This window comes from Acinonyx jubatus, chromosome D3 (assembly GCF_027475565.1).
Source record: "Acinonyx jubatus isolate Ajub_Pintada_27869175 chromosome D3, VMU_Ajub_asm_v1.0, whole genome shotgun sequence".
Lineage (NCBI taxonomy): Eukaryota > Metazoa > Chordata > Mammalia > Carnivora > Felidae > Acinonyx > Acinonyx jubatus.
Genome location: NC_069392.1, coordinates 9,213,136 through 9,238,972, shown reverse-complemented (window position 1 = coordinate 9,238,972; position 25,837 = coordinate 9,213,136). Strand labels below are relative to the sequence as shown.

General features: G+C 38.0%; 1 protein-coding gene across 19 annotated transcripts in view; it reads left to right on the top strand.

Annotated features, from left to right (window-relative positions):
* The window catches only part of ATXN2 (ataxin 2), a 126,079-nt gene that overhangs the window by 8,100 nt on the left and 92,142 nt on the right, over window positions 1–25,837 (top strand). For all 19 annotated transcript variants that reach the window (XR_008291519.1, XR_008291516.1, XR_008291515.1 and 16 more), the window contains exon 2: window positions 25,194–25,227. Coding sequence is in view for 12 of the 19 variants with exons in the window: in XM_053205781.1 (XP_053061756.1) it covers window positions 25,194–25,227 (34 nt within the window). In the remaining 7 variants the exon portion in view is untranslated. The remainder of the gene's footprint in view (window positions 1–25,193; window positions 25,228–25,837) is intronic.

The following is a 25,837-nucleotide window of genomic DNA, read 5'->3' as shown; positions in this document are numbered from 1 at the left end:
CTGCTTGGGATTCTCTCTGCCCCTCCCCAGCTCACACTCTCTCTGTATCTCAAAATAAATAAATAAGCTTAAAAGAATGTTTCTCTCCTAAAACTCTAGAATTTTAGAGGAGGATGAAGAAATAACAGAAAATCTTATTTTAAAGTGGAAGAGAAAAAACCCTAAGTTTCGAAAAGTTAGGGGACTTGCCCAAAGCAACTTATTTGTAGAATTTTATTATATCCCTCTCTTTAAATAAACACAGACCTAGACGTAAACAAGATCATGCTGTGCATTTTACAGAATGCGACAACCACAGGCAGTCCTTGACCTTCAAGATATCTTTTTGTAACCTTGAGGTTTGGCTCGGTAAAATAGAAGGTCTGGTTCTTTATCTTTTTAAAAAATACGTGTAATTTTGTGCATATGTGGTATGAAATCGACTTAAATGTTAAGTCCTTGGTTGTATTATTTTTAATGGCTTGGTATTATGAGTCTGGGGTTGCTTATGAAAATTTGTCAAAACTATTAACCTCAGGTTTTATTTGCTGAAAATTATTTTCAGTTGTGGTCACCTGAAAATCTGAAATTCCTTAAAAAATTTTTGTTTTTATTTAAAGTTTATTCATTTTTGAGAGAAAGAGCATGAGTGGGGTAGGGGCAGAGAAAGAGGGAGACACAGAACTCAAAGCAGGCTCCACGCTATCAGCACAGAGCCTGACGTGGGGCTTGCATGAACTCTCGGGCTTGAACTCATGAACCGTGAGAACTGTGAGAACCTGAACTGAAGTTGGACGCTGGACCAACTGAGCCACCCAGGCACCCCTGAAATTGCTTTTAATTTATTTTTACGTTTTTAGACTTTTTTTTAATATTTATTTATTTTTGAGAGAGAGAGAGAACGCTGATCAGGAAGAGAGAGAGGGAGACACAGAATCTGAAGCAGGCTCCAGGCTTCGAGCTGTCAGCACAGCCTGACTTGTGGTTCAAACTCACAAACCCTGAGATCATGACCTGAGCCGAAGTCAGACACTTAACTGACTGAGCCACTCAGGTGCCCCTTATTTATTTTTATATTTTTAAGGTTTTGTTTTTAAGTAATCTCTACACCCATCTTGGGGCTCAAACCCACAGCCCTGAGATTAAAGAGTCGCATGTTCCACGGACTGAGCTAGCCAGGCGCCCCTGGTATCCCTTTTAGTTTAAAAATATTCTAATGTGAATTGCTTATAGTATTAGCCTTGAAGTGGCTGTAAAATAACAATTTCATACCATGTTTAATAGCTAACTGCATTTTGGGAACTGGATAAAATGGAATTCTATGATGGTGTCTTTGTAAATCCCATCAGTTTGTGGTATGAAACTTGTCGGTGATGTAATAATGAATGTGACTTACTTTTATTAAGTATATAGAAACTTCAGAATGTTGTATTCTTTTAAGAATATTACCATGAGATGCTTTATCTAACAGTTTTGTCAGTGGTCAAATACTTTTGATTGCCTCTATGTTCTTAATGCGTTTTATGAATCAAACAATATTTTTAGCAGTAATCTTTGTAAATAGTCAAAATTAATCTTGATTATAGTTTTAGTTAAAGAAAAAGCTAGTTTTGTACTAAATTGTGCATTTTTCTTTTGGGTCTCAAAAACTTTTTTTTGTGGAGATTGTGTAGTTATTTTCATTACTGAAATATACTTGATAATTAAGTAAAGACACGACCTACAGTTTTTACATTGAAGCTTGTGGAGATTATAGAAAGGACGAGTTCTTCATGGCCTCTTTCAGAGTTTATTTGCTTTTACTTTACATGATTTACACATTGCCAGCAATAGAAAGGCAAAACTTTTAGAGGCAAACACAATGACAGCAGTGAGAAATAAAAATAGCATGACAGAAAGTTAAGAGATGAGAGAATTACAAAAAACAGACATGAGAACTAAAGAATATTTCATTTGGCTTTTAGTTACAATTCTTTGCCTTAGTAGACCGAATCATTACTATTTCATAGCACAGTGTTGTTAGTTGATGTGCTCATAATAGTGACCTAAGACAAAGTTAAATTGCTTTTTATGTTTTTCGAACTGTAGGTCATGACCCCTTAATAAAGTGTAAAATCACTCTAGTGGGTCATGACAAGCATTTTTAGAAAAATGAAAAAGAGTAGAAGATACTAGAATGCATTGCATTGTTAACTTCTGTTTGAGTTAACGTATATATACTGTATTACAATGTACAATGTAATACTTTGTTGATGTCACTGATTAGAGACATTGAGATACAGTAAAAGGATTGAGGAAGGGTTTTGTAGTTATATCTAAGCTGGGGTTGCCAGAATTAGCAAATAAAAATATAGGATGCTCAGCTGAACTTGTATCAACAGTGACTAATACTAAAGTATAGTGTGTCCCACATTGCATGGGACAAAATTATTCATTTACCTGAAATTCAGATTTAATGGGGCATCCTTTATTTAATCTGCTAACTTCAGTCTAGGGTAGAATCAGGGTTTACCCCTTGGTAACTAAAATTTAAGCTCTGTGTGGGCAGAAACTTGATTTTGTTTGCTACTGTGTACCAATCTTCTGGAGCAGTGCTTGGCTGTAGGTGAGGTGTTTGAATGATTGGGGCAAGTCACTCACTCTTGTGCTCTGTTTCTTTATTAAAAGGGGAAAAGAGTACCTTAAAAAGTGAGATTACTAAATTTCTGTTACATTCCATTCTTGGTACATAGTAAACTCTTAGTATGTTTGTTTGTTTGTTTGTTTTGAGAGAGGTGGGTGGGGGACAGGGGCAGAGAGGGAGAGAGAATCCCAAGCAGGCTCTGCACTGAATGCAAAGCCTGATTCAGGGCTTGAACTGAAGAACCGTGAGATCATGACCTGAACCAGAGTTGGATGCTCAACCAGCTGAGCCTCCCAGACACCACCCGCCCTTTTTTTTTTTTTAGAAAGATTGTAGGGGGAGGGAAGGACAGAGGGCACAGGGAGAGAGAATCTTAAGCAGGCTCCTTGCCCGGTGCAGAGCCCCACATGGGGCTTGATCTTACGACCCTGGAATAATCATGACCTGAGCAGAAATCAAGAGTCAAACACTCAACTGACTGAGCCACCCAGGTGCTCAGGTCTCAGTTGTTTAGAATCATACAGATTTGGAGTTGGAAGTGGCCCTGGTGGATTTTTAGTTCTCATTCTTCTTTACACGTGAGGAAACTAAGGCCACAGAGCTTATTTGCTAGAGTTCTCCCATCATTGGCTGCATGGCTGGCTTTAGAATCTTGTTCCCTTTTCTTTCTAATATCTATTTCTTTTTTTTTTTTAATTTCTTTTTAAGTTTTTATTTAAATTGCAGTTAGTTAACATGCAGTGTTAGTTTCAGGTGTACAAATAGTGGTACTAATAAGATTTCTTAAGACTTGTTTTCAAAATTTGGTGTTTATTCAGTAATGTAAGAAAAGATCCATCTATCCAGAAAAAAATCATTGTCTAAGTTTTTCAGTTAGCAAAGCTTTTACTCTACTTTTGTTCTTTTTTGTTTTGTTTCATATGTTTCAAGTGAAAGTGTCTCTTCAGTCCTTTTATCATTTTTTTTCTTCAGTCCTTTGTTTTTAGTTTATTTATTTTGAGAAAGAGTCTCAGAGAGAATGAGTGAGGGAGGGGCAGAGAGAGGGAGAGACCGAATTGCAAGCTGGCTCTACATCACCAGTGCATAGCCATGTGGGTCTCAAACCCGCAAACCATGAGTTCATGACCTGAAGAGTCAGACTTTTAACCACTGAGCCACCCAGGTGCCCCTCTTCAGTCCTTTTATTCATTTATTTATTTACTTATTTTATTATTTTAAAGAAAATTTTAATGTTTATTTTTGAGAGAGAGAGAGAGAGAGAGACAGAGAGTGCAAGCAGGGGAGGGCAGAGAGAGACGGAGACACAGAATCTGAAGCAGGCTCCGGGCTCTGAGCTGTGCTGACAGCTCAGAGCCCGACGCGGGGCTCGAACTCACAAACTATGAGATTATGACTTGAGCCGAAGTCGGGTGCTTATGCGACTGAACCACCCAGGCACCCCTCTTCAGTCCTTTTTTTTTTTTTTTTTAAATAATTTAACTTTTTTTTTATTTTTTAAAATTTACATCCATATTAGTATATAGTGAAGCAATGGTTTCAGGAGTAAATTCCTTAAGGCTCCTTACCCATTTAGCCCATCCCCCCTCCCACAACCCCTCCAGCAACCCTCAGTTTGTTCTCCATATTTATGAATCTCTTTTGTCCCCCTCCCTGTTTTTGTATTATTTTTGTTTCCCTCTTGAGTCCTTTTAAATGAAGTTCCTCTGTAGTGTTTCTACCAGTCATTCCTTTCCTTTCTTCTGTGACTATCCTGTTCGATCCTTATCCTACATGGCAAGTAGGTTTCACTTTGTATGCCAATTCTGATAGATTAGAGTGTTATGTAGAGCATTCTGAGATTTCATTTAGTCTTGGGGAAGAAATGTGGATAGAGAAGGAGGTGAGGTGAGTCTTTATATCATGGGCGCCAGAGGGTATCTACTCACTGTAGCTTAGCAAGCATCCCAGTTGGTCTCTCTATGTCCAGACACTTCATCCATACTCCACGGCCCTAAGACTCTTCCCCAAACGTTTTCATTATGTTCCATTTCTACTGAGAAACTTAGCGGCTCTCATTATTAGCTGAATCAAATCCAGACTATTTGGCCTGATAGCCAGGTCCCTTTACAGATTGTGTACACTGTATTTATTCTCCAGGTAAAGCAGATTATGCCAGTGTAGTCCTCTTCATCCTCTTAAACATAGTCTTTAATGGCTCAGCCCAGATCTTCTCTTGTAGTGTCTCACTGTATGTACCTTGGGAAAATGTGGTTCCTCCTGTGCTGATGTAGCTTTTTTGGCAGGTGTCATTCCTGTGGTATTGAACACACAGGGCCTTGTATTTAAGTGTAGCAACTCCTCCCCTCACAAACTTTCTCCTTAGAATGGACTCAGATAGGAGCAAAGCTACTTCCTAGAACAAAAGTGAGGTGTTTTGGTTTTTTTTCCTGGTTGTTTATGTTCATTTCATAGTCCACCATCCCTGTTATTTGTAAATTTTCTGTGTTTACTGTATTTAAACTTAGTTTATTATTCCTAAAGCTGTCATTTTCATTCAACAAGTGCAGCAGCAGTGAGTATTGACAGTGCCGGTCGGAAGAACACATTTAACTATGGTGGAAATGAGAGATTGGGGCACTGGCTGCCCTAGTCAGAAGAGCATGTGACTCTTGACTTCAGGGCAGTGAGTTCAAGCCTCACAATTGGGTGAGAGATTTCTTAAAATTGAAAAAGATGAGAGATGAAAAAAAATAGAGTATTAGGAAAATGATGGGTTGGGACAGGATGGGTTATTCTGAAGGAGAGAGAACAAAAAGTACCACGTCTAGTCAGTAATAATCCACCAAAGATAAAGAGAATTAATAGATGAAATGGAAAAACCTGGAAGTTCACAGCTAATGGTGCTAATTTGGGAGAAGGCTAACATAGTGACGGTGCTACTGCTGGAACCCCAGTCAAGACTTGCAGATAGTGCCCCCGACACACAGTCCTTGCATGTAGGGTCTCGGCTGCCTCCCATGGTATCGGAGAAGTCTCTTCAGAGAAAGTTATCTTTTGGGAAATGATGCCTAGTGGAATGTTCATATGTGGTCCTCCTGTCCAGACACATGGATAATACACAAGAAACTTAAAAAAATTTGTTGTTCAGTGCACTGTGATTTAGTTCAGATTGCTAGACAGGATTTAGTTAATCCTTATTGTGGTAGATTTAGTTAATCCTTGTTGTGGTAGATTATATTTTTAATTAGATATATTAAAATATGATTTACATGAAGTTCCCCCTTTTTAGCGTATAGCTCTTGAGTTTTGACAAACTTAAAGTCTTGGAGCCACCATCATAATTATACTATCACTCCATAAAATTTCCTCGTGCCTTTTATCAGTCATTCCCCTTCCTCTAACCCTGGCAATTACTGATCTTTTTCCTGTCATCATAGTTTTATCTTTTCTAGAATGTCATACAGATGGATCCATACAGAATACAAGCGTTTTGTGATTGGCTTCTCTCACATACCATAATGCTTTGAGATTCTTTTGTGTTACTGCGTGTAATAGTACTTTCTTCCCCATAGTGTGTGTGTGTGTGTGTGTGTGTGTGTGTGTGTGTGTGTGTGTGTGTGTTTTATTTTATATTTGAGAGAGACAGAGCACGAACAGGGGAGGGGCAGAGAGGGAGATACAGAATCCTAAGCAGGCTCCAGACTTGGAGTGGTCAGCACAGAGCCCGACGCAGGTCTCCAACTCTCAAACTGCAAGATCATGACCTGAGCAGAAGTCAGATGCTCCACCCACTGAGCCACCCAGGCGCCCCTCTTTCCCAGAGTTTTGTTCATCAGGTGTTGGACAAGTTGCAGTTTTTGGCTATTATGAATAAAGCTGCTATGAATATTTGTGTACAGATTTTGTGTGGTCATAGTGATTTCATTTTTCTTGGTTAAATACATAGAAATGGGATTGCTGAGTTGTATGACAATTTAGTTTTAAAAGTAATTGGCAAACTGTTTGTTAAAATGCCTGTCCTATTTTTCCCCTCAGCCGTGTATGGGATTTTTATTAATTGCTCTAATTCTTGGCAATACTTGGTATGTTAATCTTTAATTTCAGCCATTCTAGTGGCTGTGTATTGGTATTTCATTGTGGTTTGAACTTACATTTCCTTGATACCTAATGATATTGAACTTCTTTTCCTGTGCTTGTTCGCCATTTATATATCCTCTTGGGTGAAAAGAAACTATTTGTGATCTCACTTGTTTGGAAGTAAAAGTTTCTGTATTTGCATTGCCTTCTAGGTTTATTTTAGAGCATCTTGAGGACAGAGACAAGTCCCTAGTATAACTTAACAAGCATAGTAAGTGATAAATTGTGTATTGACTGTATGAGCCTTGGTTTCATTGTTAAGCAGATGAGTTTGCTGTCAAGGAACATGATATTTGTTTTATAGGCATACCAAAGTTAAACTATTCTTTTGAGTATTTCCTGTTTGTCAGGTTCTGGGGATACAGTAGAGAACAAGCCAGATGAAGTCTCTTCCTTCCTGGAGTAGGGGAGACAAGGCAGAAAGTTCAAACTGCTCCCTCATAATATGTTTGAGTTGCTGATGCTTGCTTCTATCTTATAAAATATTGGAAAGCAGTCTTTTAGATAAGGAGAAGAAAACATACTGGTTTCATCAGAAGATAGGCCCTCTTTGGGTGCCTGGGCGCTTAAGCGTCTGACTTAGACTCAGGTCATGATCTTGCAGTTTGGGAGTTCAAGCCCCGAATCAGCCTCTGTGCTGACAGCTTGGATCCTGGAGCCTGGTTAGGATTCCTGTGTCTCCCTCTCTCTCCGCCCGTCCCTGATTCGCGCTCTCTCTTTCTCTCTCTCTCAAAAAATAAACATTAAAACAAATTGAAAGAGAAGATAGGCCCTCTTGTCTATACTTTTTTAGTAATCTAGTTTGTTTGTTTATTTTATTTTGGAGAGAGTGTGAACTGGGGAGAGGGGCAGAGGGAGAGAGAGCATCTTATGCAGGCTCCACACTCAGTGCAGAGCCCAACGTGGGGCTCCATTCCACAATACTGGGATCATGACCTGAGTGGAAATCGGGTTGGATGCTCAACCCACTGAGCCACCCAGGTTCCCCAGTATTTTTTTTTTTTTTAATTAAGTAAGCTCTACACCCAACGTAGGGCTTGAACTCAAAACCCTGAGATCAAGAGTTGCAGGCTTAACCACCTGAGCCAGCTAGGTGCCCTGAGTAGTCTAGTATGTTGCTGTTTACTCCTTGTAATGCTTTAGGGGTAGCCACTGGCTAGCCACAGAAATCAGTAGGTTTGAGAATCCTTGTTGTCTAAGCTTGTGAAAGCTGATTACGGTCATAAAGGAAAGAGGGGGAAAAGTTACTAGTGGAACTCACCTTGAGCTTCCTTTTCTGCTAGGGCATATTCATTTAGTATAAGTATAAATAAGTAAAGTATATGTATTTTTTTCTTAACTTGATTATCACGCAGTCCTGTTAGGTAATCTGTTGCCCTGTCACATTTTACCTGTGTGGAAACTGAGGCCCAGAGAAGCTAAGTAAGTACGTGTTTAAATTTACTCAGCTAAAAGGGAACAACGATGGAATGACTTAATATTGTTGTAATTAGGATCTCTGAAAAGGTATGCAAGTGAGAACAGAGGAAAACTGGTAATGGATTTAAGGAATGTTAAAATTAGTTTCTTACTTTGATTTATCAGGAATTTGAGTCATTAGCTTGCAGTTCAGAGGCTCCTTAGGATGAACAATGGGGAAGAAAATGAGAATTTGCATTTGTGACAGAATTTAGTTATTCAGTCTGTAAATGTTATAGGAAGTCTGCATATTTTTAACCCAGTCTAAAAGGTCAGAGAATAAATAAGAGCTTCTGTTTATAAAACCTTTTTTCCTATATAAAATACATTAGGAGAAAACTAGCATTTCTGAGCCAAGTGGTGAGTAGTAGCCATTTTTCTGAAAAAAGTATAGGTATCTGTGATGTGGAAACAGTTTATGGCGAACTTTCTATTTATAAAATGATAGTTCCCATTTATTCTGTACCTATTAGATTTCAGACACTGTGCCTAATGCATTACGTGTATATATATATCCTTTATTTATTTGTTTTTACTTTTTTTTTTTTTGCCTTAGAGAGAGTGCGAGAGAACGCGTGAGTGGGGGGAGAGGGGCAAAAGGAGACAGTGAGAGAATCCTAAGCAGGCTCCACTCTCAGTGCAGAGCCCAACATGGGGCTTGATCCCACAACCTTGGGATCATGACCTGAGCCGAAATCAAGAGTCAGATGCTTAACCGACTGAGCCACCCAGCCGCCCCAAAGCTTTAACTTTTAGTAACTGTGCTCCCCGGCTTCTAGTATAGCTCTATGACAGAACTGATAAAAATCAATGAAAACCATTTGGTTATAATTGTTAGCCATAAAATGGCTTCAGTTATCCAGACCTTAGCCCTGGCAGTTCTCTTTATTTGTAAATGAGTCTGGATCCAAAATCTGTGATTTTTTTTTTTTCTTCAAAGTTTGGAAATAATGTTATAAATGGTGGTTAGTATTCTGTACCTGCCTATTTTATCAGATTGTCGATTGTAACCCATAATTAATTTGAACTAAGTAGTATCGTACTATATCATGGGTTGAGGAGGTGTTTGTGGCTTGATCTAAGAACCCAAACACCACTTAACGTTTCTATATGAAAATAAGAGTGTAGAACCCAGTTCTCCACTCTCTCTTGGTCTTGTTAGAGGCTGCATAGCCCTGGGGCTATAGGACACACTGAATAAGACTTCAGCACACATTAGTCTTTCAGAAAGGACGAATAGTTGAGGAAATGGTTGCTATCCTCTTTGACTTTAGGGAAATTGAAATTCTTGGTTCAGTTATTTGCATGGGCCAGTCATGTTAGACGATCATAACATTTTATTTTTAATTACTGCAGCACATTACTTTTTGCCCACCAGTTTAATCTAGCCTACCTTTTGCTGTTAGACTTAAACTCTTCTTTGGTTGTTCAAAAATCACCCTGCTCCCAAGCCCAAGGTCCTCTTCACCTTCAAGGCTTTCCATGATCTGTCCTAGGGGTTAGCAAACTTTTTCTTTAAGGAGCCAGATAATCAAAGCTTTGCATGCCATATACAGTCTTTTTGGCATATACATGCACACACACACACACACACACAGGCTCTTTAAAAATGTAAAAATCATTCTTAGCTCTGGGCCATTTAAAAACAGGACATTTGCCGGGCAGCTAATAAAGCCTCATTTTATCTTTTTGATCCTGTTTTCCATCAGCTCTTCAAAGCATGGTCCATTTAAATCAGTATGGTCTCCTTCTCATCACCTCTGCAGGTACCAAGCTCAGCCTTCATTTCCTGCCTGCTCTTCCATCATTTTTCTGCTTTTCCACACCCTCATACTTCTCCTCATTGTCATCCTTAGATCCTCTAAGATCTAGCCCAGGTCTTCCATTGAAACATATTCTCACTTATTTTTCTTTTTATTAATTCTTGTAGAACTTAGCTTGTCCCATATGTTAGTTTTCTTAATTGAGAACTTATTCCATGTTTTTCTGTAGTTAACTGCAAGAATAAAGATTGACATTTTCCCTCAAACTATTTTATGGAGAATGCCTGAAATTACTATTTTCTTTACACAAACCAGTATTCCTTCTGTTTGGCATCCTATTCCCTTCCCACAAATTTGAATTTTAGAATTGGAAGCTTGTGTTTCAGATCATCATGACTCATCCTCTTTGTTTCACACAAGAGCAGAAACTTTAAATGACATGTCCAAAGTCATACAACAATTTGTTTAGCACACCACCTCCTTACTTTGTGACATAAGGCAGGGTATTTTATTTGTGGTTGAGCTTCTTCCTCTGTGAAATGGGGATGATGGGAATTAAATGAATTATGTATGTAGAATGCTTAAATAAATGCCTGGCATATAGTAAGTGTAACTTTTAACTGTTATAGCATGTTTGGAAATCAGTAGAAACTGCATGAGCAAGGTAAGGTTGCAAAGTGCTTGTTGGTAGGTTTGGGTTAGTGCTGGATGAGTGGATGCTCTTCAGCATTTTGTTGAGCTTGTGTATGTATACTGTTCATTAATTCAGTGTAAGTTTGAAGCTGTGAGACTAGAACAGTTAAAAGATGAACAAGGAGCACCTGCGTGGCTCAGAATGTTAAGTGTCCAACCCTTGGTTTCCGCTCAGGTCATGATCTTGTGGTTCGTGGGATCAAGCCCTGCTTCAGGCTCTGTGTTGACAATGGCGGAACCTGCTTGGGATTCTCTCTGTTCCTCCCTCCTGTGTTTGTGTGTGTGTGTGTGTGTCTCAAAATAAACATTAAAAAAAATTAAAAAGATAAACAAACAATTGTTGAATCACTGTTACATTTCTGAAACTAACACTGTTAACTAGCTGAAATTAGAATAAAAAACTTAAGATGAATGAAACCTCTTTGCTTCCAGGTTATTCGGTAGAGTAGGAAGGGCAGGCATGCAGAGTGTAAACTGGTAGCACTGAGAAGGGAGGGAATGACTGCCTTGGGTGGGTGGTGAAGAAAAAATCCTTGAAAAAGACCCAGGGTGTTGAGATGGATCTTGAGGAATGGTGAGTAGTTTTCAGTGAGGCCATGGAAGAGAAGAGGAAGTTCTAGGATAGGAAGTTTGTGCTAAAGCAGAAGATGCTATAAACGTGTGTGTAGAAAGATATGATTTACAGTGTGGTGGAAGAAATGGAGGGGTGGTACTTGCTGAAAGCAGAGAGACAGATTTGGAAGCCCTTGTAGTTAGAGAAGAAATGAAGTGAGTTTGAAATAAATACAAATGAGGGGCGCCTGGGTGGCTCAGTCGGTTAAGTGTCCAACTCCAGCTCAGGTCATGGTCTCGCGGTTCATGGGTTCAAGCCCCGTGTCGGACTCTGTGCTGACGGCTCAGAACCTGGAGCCTGCTTTGGATTCTGTATCTCCCTCTCTCACTGTCCCCTGCCCCCCCGCTCACCCTCTGTTTCTCTCTGTCTCTGAAAGGTGAATAAATGTTAAAAAAAAATGTTTTTTTTAAATACAAATGAGAAATTTTTTAATAGAGAGTTTTAACATATATAAAAATAGAACATAGCTGTCCTACATAGCTGTCACTTAGCTTTAGCAGTTATCAGTAAATGGCTTACCTTTTTTCACCTGTAGTTCCCTTTTCCTCATTATCACTTGTTGTCTTTGAAAGGGGATTAAAGTTGTTTTGAGGCCCTGGGAAAGATTAATGACCAATGGCTAAAACATTGGGACAGAGACTTCATTGAGTTCACTACATGGAAACACTTCTGGTGCAATGGAGGGGATGAATGCTTTCGAAGATTCATAGGGCCAGTGTCTGAAGAAGCTCAAGGAGAGGATTGCAGCTGGTGGCTACTCTCCACATGGCTATTTAAATTTATTTATTTATTTATTTATTTAAACTTAGAATTAAAAAGAAATTTTTTTTTTAATGTTTGTATTTATTTTTGAGACAGAGAGAGACAGAGTGTGAGCAGGGGACGGGCAGAGAGAGAGGGAGACACAGAATCTGAAGCTGGCTCCTGGCCCTGAGCTGTCAGCACAGAGCCCGATGCAGGGCTCGAACTCACAGACCGTGAGATCATGACCTGAGCTGAAGTCGGACACTTAACTGACTGAGCCGCCCAGGCTATTTAAATTTAAATTTAAGTTAATTAAAATAAAAATTCAGTCCTCAGTCACACTAGCCATATTTCACGTGCTCAGCCATCACGTGTACTTAATGGCTACCATATTAGGCAGCACAGATACAGAATTTTTTTTTTTTTTTTTATCATTATAGAAAGTTTTGTTGAACAGCACTGGACTTGAGTCCTAAAATTCCTTTTTATCTGAGTCTCTTGGTGGGTGTAGCTCATATCTCAATGTGCCTGGCTTTATGTTATGGCCATGTCCCTTATCCCTTCCTCTTAAGTAAAACTTTATATGAAGAGGTTTTTTTTTTTACAAGTTTAATTTGTGTTGTAATATAAGGAAAATAATTGTGTTAGCTAACAATGATCAAGCATTTATTTAGTATGCCAGGCATTGTTCTTAAGCCAGGCTGTCCTTATGAATATCACTGAATTTTTTATAGCCTTATGTGAAGATGCTGTTTTTTTTTTTTCTTTTCTTGTTTTTAAAGGTACTGACTTTAGGGGCGCCTGGGTGGCTCAGTTGGTTAACGTCTGGCTTCAGGTCATGATCTCAAGGTCTGTGAGTTCTAGCCCCACGTCGGGCTCTGTGCTGTCAGTTCAGAGCCTGGAGCCTGCTTCAGATTCTGTGTCTCCCTCTCTCTCTGCCCCTCCCCTGCTCATGCTCTGTCTCTGTCAAAAAATGAATAAATGTTAAAAAAAAAATGTTTAAAGGTACTAACTTTATCACCATTTTATAATGTTGAAATTGAGACACAATGAGCTGAAGTTACGAGGTTAAGGTCACAGAGCTAGGAAGCGATAGGGTCAGAGTAGGGTCTTAGGTTATTTATTTGTATATATTTTGACGAGCAGGTTGTAGAGAAATTAGTTCTTATGGGGATGGTAGTTGTTTTGAAACAGTGGTTCTAGATGATTATATGACTGGATTAATCTGGCAGTTGTGTGAATTTAGAGTTGCTGGTCCACCTTAGTTTGCTAAAAAGAAAAAAAACCCTAGCTTTAGTGTTTGGGTTTGTCGTGGCCTACCCCCTACTGCCGCCTTGACTCATTTTTTCAGTGTGGATATCATTATCCAATAAGTATTAGTTAATAGAGTTTCCCTTTCTAGTAAAAAAAATTGAAATGGTTAGAAGAAAATGACTCACCTAAGTGAGTTAACTGTAAGAGCTGGAATTACATTTCTAGTTTTTAGTTGTCCTTTCTCCTGACAACTGTAGTTTTTTTGTACTATATAAGCAAATCGAATTAGTTGGTATTTGTCATAATTCACATAAATTGTACTGTATACTTAATATACTTAATTTATTCAACAATTTATAATATTTACTGTATGCCAGCCTCTGTTAAGCCCTGGGCACACAGTGGTGAAGGAGACAGAAGTGTTTGCCCCCATGGAGTTTATATTCTGGGAGTGGGAAGTGGACAGAAACAGAAAGTAAGTTGGTTGAACACATAATAGAATTTCAGATATTAAGTGCTATCATTCATTAAATATTACTAAAGTATGAAAACGGTGATATAATAATGGTTGGGGAGCGACTTTTGATAATATGGTCAGGACAGGCTTTTCTGAGGATGGAACATTTAAATCGAAATCTAAATAATAAGCAGTTGGCTGTGTCAGTATCTGAGAAGAGTATTATTACACCTTTACTGGAAAGGGGTTAGCAGGTATGTCTTTCTAACTGTGCCAAAGAATATTAGTTACATCCAAACAACTAGTCAGGTTCTAGAAATCTGTATCCATGAAATACTTGGATTGTATAAGTTATCCAGGCCTGTTGAAAGTTATAGAAACTAGTAAATGACATCTATAGATAGTGTTGAAGAATAGTAATGAAAGCAAGAATGATGAAAAATGAAGAAATAAAAAGTTCTATAATTACGTTGTGGAGGGCACTACCAATAGAAATTGCATATTCCTCCCCCATCCCCAGGATTTTGAAACAATAAGGGAAGAAATTTTTTTCTAGCTAGATTATTTAATGTGTTTCAATTATCAGGAGTGTTCTTGGGTTGTTTGTATATGTATTTTACTTATTCAAGTGGTGAATGAAACAGATAAAATATACATATGAAAATAGCACATTTTAAACTTTGTCCTAGAATAACCTCTAAAGTGTAAGTTGCCTGAAGGCAAGGCTGTGTTCATCTGGCTCATTCAACAGATATTTGTTAAATATAAAGTTAAAAAAACTAAAATTTTTGAGTGCTTCCTCTGTGCTAGAGTGTTTATTTTACACCTTTAATGAAGTTTAATTGACATAAAATGAGTCCCACATTGTAAAATGTACAATGTAATAAGTTTTGACCAAATGAGAGTGTGTCTGTGTGTGTGTACATTTTTCATATTCTCTTACTTGATCCTCCACAACCCTGTGACCTGACTTATTTCCGTTTTACAGATAAGAAAACTGGGGACCAAAGTGATTAAGTAACCTTCCTGGGGTCACTGTAAGTGGCTGACCTGGGATTTGAAACCGAGTTGTCTGAAAAGTAGAGTAGACCTTTGGGTTTTGGTATGCCCTCTGTTTTTAAGCACTGCACTCTAAAGTCCTAGTGCTTTTGGTTTCCTGGGTTGGGAATATCTGCAATCTCCTCTGTAATTTATCCATAGTTTCTTCATATTTGTGTGTGTGTGTGTGTGTGTGTGTGTGTGTGTGTGTGTGTGTGTGTTGCTATTGGTGATGTCCTTTTGCAACAAAAATTTTTTTGATCCCTCCCCCCGCCTTAAGTAAGCTCTAGGCCCAATGTGGGGCTTGAAAACAAAACCCTCTGATCGAATCACCTGCCCTACTGACTAGTCAGGCACCCCAAATTTCTGATTTTGATCAAGTCCCATTTATTTTTTCGTCTGTTGATTGTGCCTTTAGTGTCATATCTAAGAATCCATTGCCAAATCCAAGGTCTTGAAGATTTACCCCAATTTTTTTTCTTGTAAGAGTTTTAGAGTTTTAGCCTTTACATTTAAGTATTTGATCCATTTTGAATTAACTTATATATGTTGTAAGGTAGGAGTCCAACCGCATTCTTTTACATGTGGATATCCAGTTGTCTCAGCTCTGTTGAAAAGACTATTCTTTTCTCAGTAAGTTGTCTTGGTTCTCTTTTCAAAAATCATTTGACTATAAATGTAAGAGTTTATTTTTGGACTGTTGCTATTTCATTGTTCTTTTATCCGTATGTCAGGAGCATACTATCTTGATTAGGTTCTCATTTTGAATTCCTGATGTATCATTTCTTCTGTAAATATTTCAATATATATATTTCTCTAAGAGAATGAAAGTTTTAAAAACATCACACTTGGGGGCAAGGCACCTGGCTGGCTCAGTCAGTAGAGCTTGTGACTTTTTTTAAAAATTTTTTTCAATGTTACTTTTTTGAGAGAGAGAGAAGGGGAGGGGCAGAGAGAGAGGGAGACACACAATCTGAAGCAGGCTCCAAGCTTCCAGCTGTCAGCACAGAGCCCATTGTGGGGCTTGAACTCAAGAGCCGCGATCATGACCTGAGCCCAAGTCGGACACTTAACCGACTGAGCCACGCAGGCACCCCTTAATTCTTTAGTATTATGTAATGTCTAGTCATTTCAAATTTTTCCAATTGTGTGTCTCTTAAAAAATAATCTGCTTTACTGAAGTATAGTGTACATACAGTAAAATTCACCAATTTTATGTGCAACGTAATGAATTTTTAGCCTCAGATTAATTTTGTTACAATTTACATATAGTAAAATTTAACCTTTTTTAGGTATGTTTTAGGAGTTTCTTTTTGGCTCTGCCTTTAGTTTGGGGAGTGGCAAGTTTAAGGTATAGTTTACATGCAGTAAACTCATCCTATGCAGTGTAAAGTTCTTTGAGTTTTGGCAAATGTATAGTCACGTAATCACTACCACAATTCAGATACCACCCTGTAAAGTTCCCTCTGTACTTTTATAATAAATATCCTTTCTTCTCCCTTAGCCCCTGGCAGTCACTGATTTGATTTCTGTATAGATTTGCCTTTCCAGAATGTCATATAAATGGGATTATGGATTATTTTTGTGTCTAGCTTCTTTAATTTATCACAGTGCTTTTGAAATTCATCCATGCTGTGTGTAGCATGTATCAGTAATTTGTAACTTTATTACTGAGGAGTATTCCACTATTCAGGATGCACTACTGCGGTTTATTCATTTATCAGGTAATAGACATTTGGGCTGTTTTCACTTTTTGGCTATTTTGAAGAAACCAGCTCTGAACATTCACATTCATTACTTTTGAATACGTACCTGGGAGTGGGGTTGTATAAGTCTGTTTGACTTCATAAGAAAATGTCAAACTGTTTTCCAAAATGGCTGTGCCATTTTCCATTCCCACCAGTGGTGTGTGAGAGTTTCAGCTGCTTGGCCTCCTTGCTAGTTGTTGGTATTATCAGTCTTTAATTTTATCAGCTAAGTCTACTTGCTTAAATGACTGTGTAAGTCTTTTGCCTGCTTATTGAGCTATTTATCTTCTTATTAATAAGTTCTTTGAGTTCTTTGTAATTCTGGGTATAAGGTTATTATCAGACATAACATTTTGCAAATGTTACCTTGTCTGTGGGTTGACTTAATTTTCTTTTTTTTTTTAATTTTTAATGTTAATTTGTCTTTGAGAGAGACAGAGTACAAGTGGAGGAGAGGTAGAGAGAGAGAGGGACACAAAATCTGAAGCAGGCTCCAGGCTCTGAGCTGTCAGCACAGAGCCCGATGTGGAGCTTGAACTCACAAACTGTGAGATCATGACCTGAGCTGAAGTCTGACGCTTAACCGACTGAGCCACCCAGGCGCCCCGACTTAATTTTCTTAACAGTCTTTCAAAGGACAGAATACTTGAAAATTGGATGAAATCTAATTTGTCAATTTTTTGCTTTTATGGTTTGCATTTTTTTCTGTTTGAAAATTTTTGTCTAACCAAAGATCATAGAGAGTTTCTCCCATATTTTCTGTTAAAAGTTATACTTAACTCTTTTGTGATTAGGTCATTGATACGTTTTGAGTTAGCCTTGCCAAGCTTTTGTTTCTAGTAGCTTTTTGGTAGATTCTCTTAGGATTTTCTGCCTAAATGATCATACTATCTTTATTATTAAAGACAGTTTTCCTTTTCTCTGTCTAGTCTTGCCTTGATATTGCCTAAGCCAGAACTTCCAGTTCTAGTGTCTCTTCATTTTATTTATTTATTATTTTTTGTGATGTTTACTTATTTTTGAGAGAGAGAGAGCTTTTGAGCAAGTGAGCGCTAATGGGGGAGGGGCAGAGAGGGAGAGAGACTGAGGATCCAGAGCAGGCTCTGCGCTGACAGCAGAGAGCCCAGTGCAGAACTTGAACTCATGACCCATGACCCATGAGATCATGACCAAAGTCGGACACTTAACTGACAGAATCACCCAGGCGCCCCCATTTTATTTTTTTATAATTCTAATCAAGATTCTCGTGAGATTCACAAGTTGATATGTCATCCATTTTAATCTACCATTTACCTCTTATTTTATGCTAGGTGCTTTTGATTCAGTGATCAGTACAAAGTCCCTAACTTTGTAGAACTTGCTCATTATCATCAGAGGCACATTAGTAAAATACCTTGATTTTTCAAAAGGTGGATCAACATCAATTCCATTGTAAAGCTTAAAGATAATTAAATGAGAATAAGAACACTTTGACATTTCTCAGTTATGTGTACATTAAGCTTCCATGAAGAAAGTATTTAATAAACTGTCAAAAAATTTGTTTTAAATATTTATTTTTTTTGAGAGAGCACGAGGGAGAGAGAGCTCTGCGCCACCATGGAGCCCAGCTTGGGGGCTGGATCCCATGAACCATGAGGTCAGGACCTGAACCGAAATCAAGAGTTGGATGCTCAACCGACTGAGCCATCTAGATGCTCCAAGAAATTTGTTTTAGAAATAATGGCTCATGTAAAGCAGCAGTAGACTTTATTTTTAAAATTGTAGTTGTTGACATTGCAGCCACATTTTTTTTTCAGTGCAGAGGTTGGCAGATCTTTCTTGAAATGACTCAGATAGTAAGTGTTTTAGACATTATGGGCCATATAACTTCTCTGTTGCATATTCTTGGCTTTTCTTCTTCCCTCCCCTCCCCCTTCCTCCCTTCCTCCCTCTCTCCCTCTCTCCTTAAAAACCATACTTAACTCAGAATCTCAACAAAAACAGGTTGTGGGCTGTAGTTTGCTGACCATTGATTTATGTAATGATTACTTTGAAATCTTTCTCCATCTTTTTCTTTCTACTTTGGGCACATTTATTCATTAGATATTTATTAAGTGTATATCATACGTGAGCTACGGTTCCTTTTTGCTGATTTTGGTAAGCAGTACAAAGACGTGTAAGATACTATGTGCCAATCTTTGTTGTTTAGGTTTTATTCATCCAGGAGCTTTTGGCCAAGGGCATGAATGAATGGGTGTTGAAACCCAGGAGTTTCAGTCTAGAGAGTACTGTGTGTATTTGATTGGGATGTCATGACATTTGAGTTTCAAGGCTGTGTAGGATTGAGTTTTTCTATTATAAGACATTAAAGACATTTTGGACGGTAAAGTAGAAGTTAATAAATCATGTAGAGTTCCTAATTTAAAAAAGTGTATAATTTTAGATATATAGAAAAGCTGCAATGATATTACAAATAATTCTATACCCTTCACCTTCATTCTTTATGTAATATTTACTTTTTAATTTTTTCTCTGTTAAATTAAGATACACATATATAATTTGTTATAAAATTAAAATTATTTTATTAAACGTATGGGAGACATGGTGCTCCTTAGCCCTAAATAATTTAGAGTACATTTCCTAATAACAAGGACATTCTCTTTCAAAACTACAGTACATTTGTCAAAATGAGAAAATTAATGTTGTGACAGACTGTTATCTATAGACCTTATTCAGATTTCACTCGTTGTTCTGATGTTCTCTACAGCAAAACAGAATACTCTTTTGATGGCCCAGGAACCAATCTGGGATTATATGTTACATTCAGTTGTCATGTCTTTTTGGTTTCCTTTAATCTAAACTAGTTCCTTAATCTTTGTCTTTTATGACTTGATGCTTTTGAAGATTACAGGTTATTTTGTAGAATGTCCCTTAACTGGGGTTTCTCTCTTTCCTCATGATTTAGATTCTGATTGTGCCTTCTTAGCAAGAATACCAGATTTGCCGTGTTCTTATTGCATGATTTGGGGCAGGTACATGATGTGCATATTTGTCCCATTGCTGGTACACTGTTAACTTGGATGACTTGGCAAGGAACAGATAGGTTTTCCTTTTTTCTGATTTCTTTAATTTTTTAAGTAATCTCTACCCCCATTGTGGGGCTCAAACTCAACGACTAAGAGTTGTGATCAAGAGTCGCATGCTCTACTGACTAAGCCAGCCTGGCGCTCTAGATCTGCTAGACTTCTTTACTAGAAAATTATTTTTCACTTTGTCATTAATCAGTATCTTGTGGGGAGTTGCTTTATAACTATATAAATATCCTGTTTCTGTTTTACTAGATTTAGCATCCATTGGTTATTTTTGTGTGAAACAGTTTAAGTGGCTACCAAATTGTAACCTTTTAATAATGTCATTCCTTCTACCTTTATTAGTTGGAATTCACTTGTCGGGTTGACAGGATGACAAGGAGATGGGGCTTGAGGTGAAGGAGCAGAGAGCTCAGTATTAGGATGGCACAGATAATTTCTGTGAGGAGTTCATCTTTATAACCTAGGAGTTATGTGAAAGGGCACAGAGTCCAGATGAATGTCTCTGTCTTCTTCATGATGGATTGACCCTTTTATCATAAAATGTCCCTCTTGGGGCACCTGGGTGGCTCAGTCGGTTAAGCGTCCAACTTTGGCTCAAGTCACGATCCCATGGCTTGTGGGTTTGGGCCCCGCTTCTGGCTCTGTGCTGACAGCTCAGAACATGAAGCCTGCTTCGGATTTTCTGTGTATGTCTCTCTCTCTCTGCCCCTTCCACACTCCCACTCTGTCTCTCTCAAAAATAAACACTAAAAAAATTTTTTTAAATGTCCCTCTTTCTAGTAACACTTCTGTTTCGTTAGATAATTGTACAGCCACTGCAGCTTTCTTGTATGTGCTGTTCTTACAATATTTCCTTTTCCATCCTTTTCCTTTCAGTCTCTTTGTATCTTTAAATCTAAAATTCCTCTCTTATAGACTGTGTATGGTTGGATCTTGTTTTTTTATTCACTTAAGCCTGTGTCTGCAGTGATTCTATCAGTCTCCTATGGTAGCCTTTGACTACAAACTCCACTGTTTTTGAGGGCACCCTTTGGCATGAACTTCTCTACATGCTGTTGCAAATGAATTTCCGCCGGGAAGAGAATCTGAGCTTATCTTTTTTTTTTTTTTTTAAATGTTTGTTTATTTTTGAGAGAAGGGGGGGGAGAGAGAGAGAGAGAATGGGGGAGGGGCAGGGGCAGAGGGAGAGGGAGACACAGAATCAGAAGCAGGCTCCAGGTTCTGAGCTGTCAGCACAGAGCCCCACGTGGGGCTCCAACTCATGAACCATGAGATCATGACCTGAGCAGAAGTCAGATGCTTAACCCACTGAGGTGTGGCCCTCCCCCCTTTTTAATTGTGGTAAAATGTACATCGCATAAAAGTTAACCTTTGTAACCATTTTTAAATGTGTAGTTCAGGGGACCGAAGTACCTTCACTTTGTTGTGCTCCTGCCTCCTCTATTAAGTTCCAAAATATCCCAGAAGGAATCCCTTTACCCACTAAGCATTTGCTCCCTATCCCAGCCATCCTTAGCTCCTGGTATTCACCAGTCTACTTTTTGTGTCTATGAATTTGACTACACTATATGCCTCCTATAAGTAGAGTCATACAATAGTTGTCCTTTTGTGTATGTGGCTTCTTTTCACTTAGCATGTGTTCATCCTTGTATGTGTCAGAACTTCATTTGTTTTTAAGGCTGAAAAATATTCTATTGTATGGATGTACCACCTTGTGTTTATCATTTGCCAGTGGACATTTGGGTTTTTCCACCTTTTGGCTATTGTAAATAATGCTACTCTGAACATTGATGTACAAATATCTGTTCAGATCCATGCTTTGAGTTATTTTGGGTATGGATTCAGGAGTGGTATTGCTGGATCATAGGATAATTCTGTTTAATATTTTTTTAATTTTTAATGTTTATTTTTGAGAGAGCATGAGCAGGGAAGGCGGGGAGGGAGGGAGGGAGGGAGGGAGGGAGAGAGAGAGAGAGAGAGAGAGAGAGAGAGAGAGAGAGATTTTTTGAAGCAGGCTCCAGGCTCTGAGCTATCAGCATAGAGCCTGATGTGGGGCTCGAACTCATGAATGGTGAGATCATGACCTGAGCTGAAGTCGGACACTTAACTGACTGAGCCACCCAGGTGCCCCAATTCTGTTTAAATTTTGGGAGACTGCCATACTATCTTCCACAGCAGCTATAACATTTTACATTCCCACAGGTAGTACACATGGGTTCCAGTTTCTCCACATTTTTCCAGCACTTGTGATTTTCTGTCTTTTTTATAATAGCTTTCATAGTGGGGGTGAAGTGGTAGCTCATTGTGATTTTGATTTGCACCTTTCCTGATGACTAGTGATGTTGAACATCTTTTCATGTGCTTATGGGCTAACTGTATAGTTTCTTTGGAGAAATGTCTATTCAAGTCTTTTGTCCATTTTTGAATTGGGTTGTATGTTTTTTTGTTGTTAATGAATTGTAGTTGTTTATGTATTCTGGATTATCAGATACATGAAATGTACATATCTTACTCTGAAAAGTGGTGTCTTTACTCTGATAACTGATAATCCTTTGCATAAGAGCTTTTAACTTTGATGAAATAATTTTTGGTATTTTTTTTAATGTTTATGCATTTTGGTGTCACAGTTAAATCATTGCTAAGTTTAAAGTCACAAAGACTTTTCTCCTGTGTTTTCTTCTAAGAATTTCATAGTGGTAGCTCTTAAATTTACATCTTTGACCCATTTTGGGTTAATTTTTGTGTATGATTTAAGTTGTAAAGTTTCACCATATATGTGAGGGTTTATTTCTGGGCTCTCTATTCTATTTCATTGGATTTTATGTTTGTCCTTATGCCAGCACCACACTATTCTGATTACTGTAGCTTTATAGTAAGTGTTGAAATTGAGAAGCTACACTTTGCTTTTGATTTATGTGTCTTTAAATTTATAATTTCCCTCCCTCTACACTGTTTTTTTCTTCTCATGCCATTTATTTGTTGCATAACCCATCTTTTGTTAGGTCAAATTTACCACATTCTGGGGCGCTTGGGTAGCTCAGTGGGTTAAGCACCTGACTCTTGATTTTGGCTCAGGTCATGATCTCAAGGTTGGTGAGTTCGAGCCCCAGGTGCAGAGCCTGCTTGGGATTCTTTCTCTCCCTCTCTCTCTGCCCCTCCCCTGGTCGCACTTGCAGGCTCTCTCTGTTTCTCTCTCAAATAAATAAACTTAAAAAAAAAAATACCACATTCTGGGTTTAACGGATTTGTAACCTCATGGTATCAGTTAATATATTCTTCTACACCCTGTTTCCCGTAAACTAGTAGGTCTTGATTAAATCCAGGCTCCAATTGCATCATATCAGAAGGTACTTTTTTTTTTTTAACCTAAAGAAATTGTGAAAAACATGCAGAATGATAAAAATGAAGCCCTGCACACCTGTCACCTCGTCTCAACAGTTATTAACTCAAGCCAGTCTTATTTACAACCCCAGCTATTTCCTCCTTCCTGTATTAGTTTGAAGCAATATAAACTACTGTTACTCTTTAAAATTTCTTTATATTAACTTGGCATTTTGAATCACATATTAACTTGATATTCAATAACTATTGAAAGCATATAATCCTGGATATGATTGTTTTGTGAAATATTCATCTAATCATAGGTATGTTTAGGACTAGAATATGATCTTGGCTTTTTTGAAATTTAGTTTTTGTAACTATATGAAACATTAACTTTCTTTGTTCCAAAATACTAAAAAAAAAATTAAAAGTGGAGCATCTCTAAATGGATCCCAAAAGAAAAAACAAGAATGAATTTAAACTTTTAGCATAAGTTTCAGAGAATGCTCCTATGGTATGCTAACATTTCCCTTGGTTATTCCACCACTGGGTTTGGTCAGTGAAAATCAGTGGTTTCTATACTCCGTACCTCTTGGTATTGCTCTCAGCCCAAGCCCAAGCATGATTTGTTCTACTAAGTAAACCAGGTTGTCAAACCTGGTTGCTCTTTATTAGTCAAAGATGTAATTGTATAATCAATAAAAATATAGAAGTCCCACCTCACAGAAGTCTTTAAATTCTTTTAAATCGCTTTATGGGGATGCAGGTGAATTTATGGGTACTGAATTGGTGGCATTTGTATCTTAACTGTGGCATCTCAGCAACCACTAAGATAAGGTAACCCTAAGCAAGATTTTTAGCCATTTTATATAGCCTTTAATTACAGGCTACAAATAAATAGAAAACCCCAATAAATTCAAATGAAATGAATTTATTTGAAAAAATTTAGAAATTTGATTAGGTTTAATTGTGAAGGTAGTTTATTCCTTGTGACGCAGTTTTAGAGAGGCAGTATAATCTAGAAATGAAAGGCCTAGACTTCGGGTCACCTGGTTACAATACCAGCTCTCCTGCTCATGAACTAGAGGATTTTGGTCAAGATAATTAACTAAGGTTTGGTTTCCTCACCTGTAAAGTGAAGGGTAAGAGATTGCACATAGTGCTTACCATAGGGTCTGGTTTTTGTAGTAAGTATTAGTTACTATTATTATTAGTTCTCTTCCTTATTAGACTTTAGTAATTTCTCTCTCAGTGCTATGTGTGAAGCAAAGAGTTACGGAATCAGAATGTTAGAAATGGAAAGAATTTCAGAGGTGTTGTGGTCAGATGTTAATTTCTAGATGAGAGAGAGTGATTGGGTTGGAGAGCAAACCAATCCTGTCCTTGGAGTTCTAAGATCAGTGCTATTTTACTGGGAATTGGCACCATTCATACTGGTAGACTCTTCAGACCTGAATTGTACTTCTCTTTGAATGTTTTAAATTTGTGGCTTGAGTATCATGGTTATTTTATTAAAATGAGATTCCAGTCCTATAATTCCAGAGTAACTAATATTTCTGAGGAATATAGAATTTCACTCAATGTTTATATCATTTCATAAAGGGCCTAATCTTTTCCATTGGAACAAGCCTTAGGTCGTGTTATGCTCTATAACTAAACTCACTTGACAATATTGTCTACCTTACTAGAAATTACTTGGCAGCTGACTTTGGTGTACGGCATTGTTTCAGAGGTAGGGGGTTGGCAAGGAAAGACACTTATTACATAGATACTGACAGAGGTACTTATTATTTAGAAAGGGAAGTGCTCTGAATGATTTAACTTATTTTCAAGTGTTTTTCTGCACTTGTAAACATAGTGCCTGTATTTAGAGACCAGGGGGAAAAGATGGGAAGTGACTTTGATGTCAGTCAATATGTCAGTTAAATCAGGAATAGAATTTATATTTTATTCCCAAGTAGTTTTCTCCAACAGAGTGAGAGGTTACTTTTGGAGTAAAGATTATTTAGTATTGGTTATTTTTTCCAGTAGGCTATTTTTATTTGTACTTTGTTTTATTTTGATCATGTTCACATTATTTCTTCCTTCCTCCCTGCCATGACCCATATCTTTTCTGGGCCTCTGAGCCAGCAAACACAGAGAGAACCATACTTAGGTAGCCTTTATAGTTAATATTAGATGAGCCTTACCCATGGATTGCCTATGCTTTATTTGAATGGAATTATGCTTTATTTGAATGAAATTTAAATTTGAAAATTTTTTTTTAGTATGTTTAGCCTGTTGAACTTAATAAACATAGTATTTAATTTTTTCAGAGGTCGAAACAGCAAAGGACTGCCTCAATCTACGGTGAGTAACTTTAATGTTAGTTGGTTGGAAAAATTGGTAATGAAAATGTGATTTCTGAACCGGTGGACCAAAGCCAAGGTAAAAAAAAAATCCTTTTTCTTGAATTTTATATCTGGCAACGTTAAAATTTTTTTTTTATTTTTGAGAGAGAAAGTGAGACAGACTGTGAGGGAGGGGTAGAGAGAGAGAGGGAGACACAGAATCCGAAGCAGGCTCCAGGCTCCAGGCTCCGTGCTGTCAACACAGGGCCTGACACGGGGCTCGAACTCATGAACTGTGAGATCATGTCCTGAGCTGAAGTCAGATGTTTAACAGACTGAACCACCCAGGCGCCCAAAGAAAATTTTAATGTTTATTTTTGAGTGAGTGAGTGAGTGAGTGAGCGAGAGAGAGAGAGAAGAGAGGAGAGAGAGAGAGAGAAAACGAGCAATGTAGGGGGCCGGAGAGTGAGGGGACAGAGGATCCGAAGCAGGCTCTGTGCTGACAGCAGAGAGGCTGACGGGGGGACTCAAACTCACAGACTGTGAGATCATGACCTGAGCTGAAGTTGGACGGTTAACTGACTGAGCCACATAGGCACCCCTCTTATAACTTTTATACTTCAGTACTG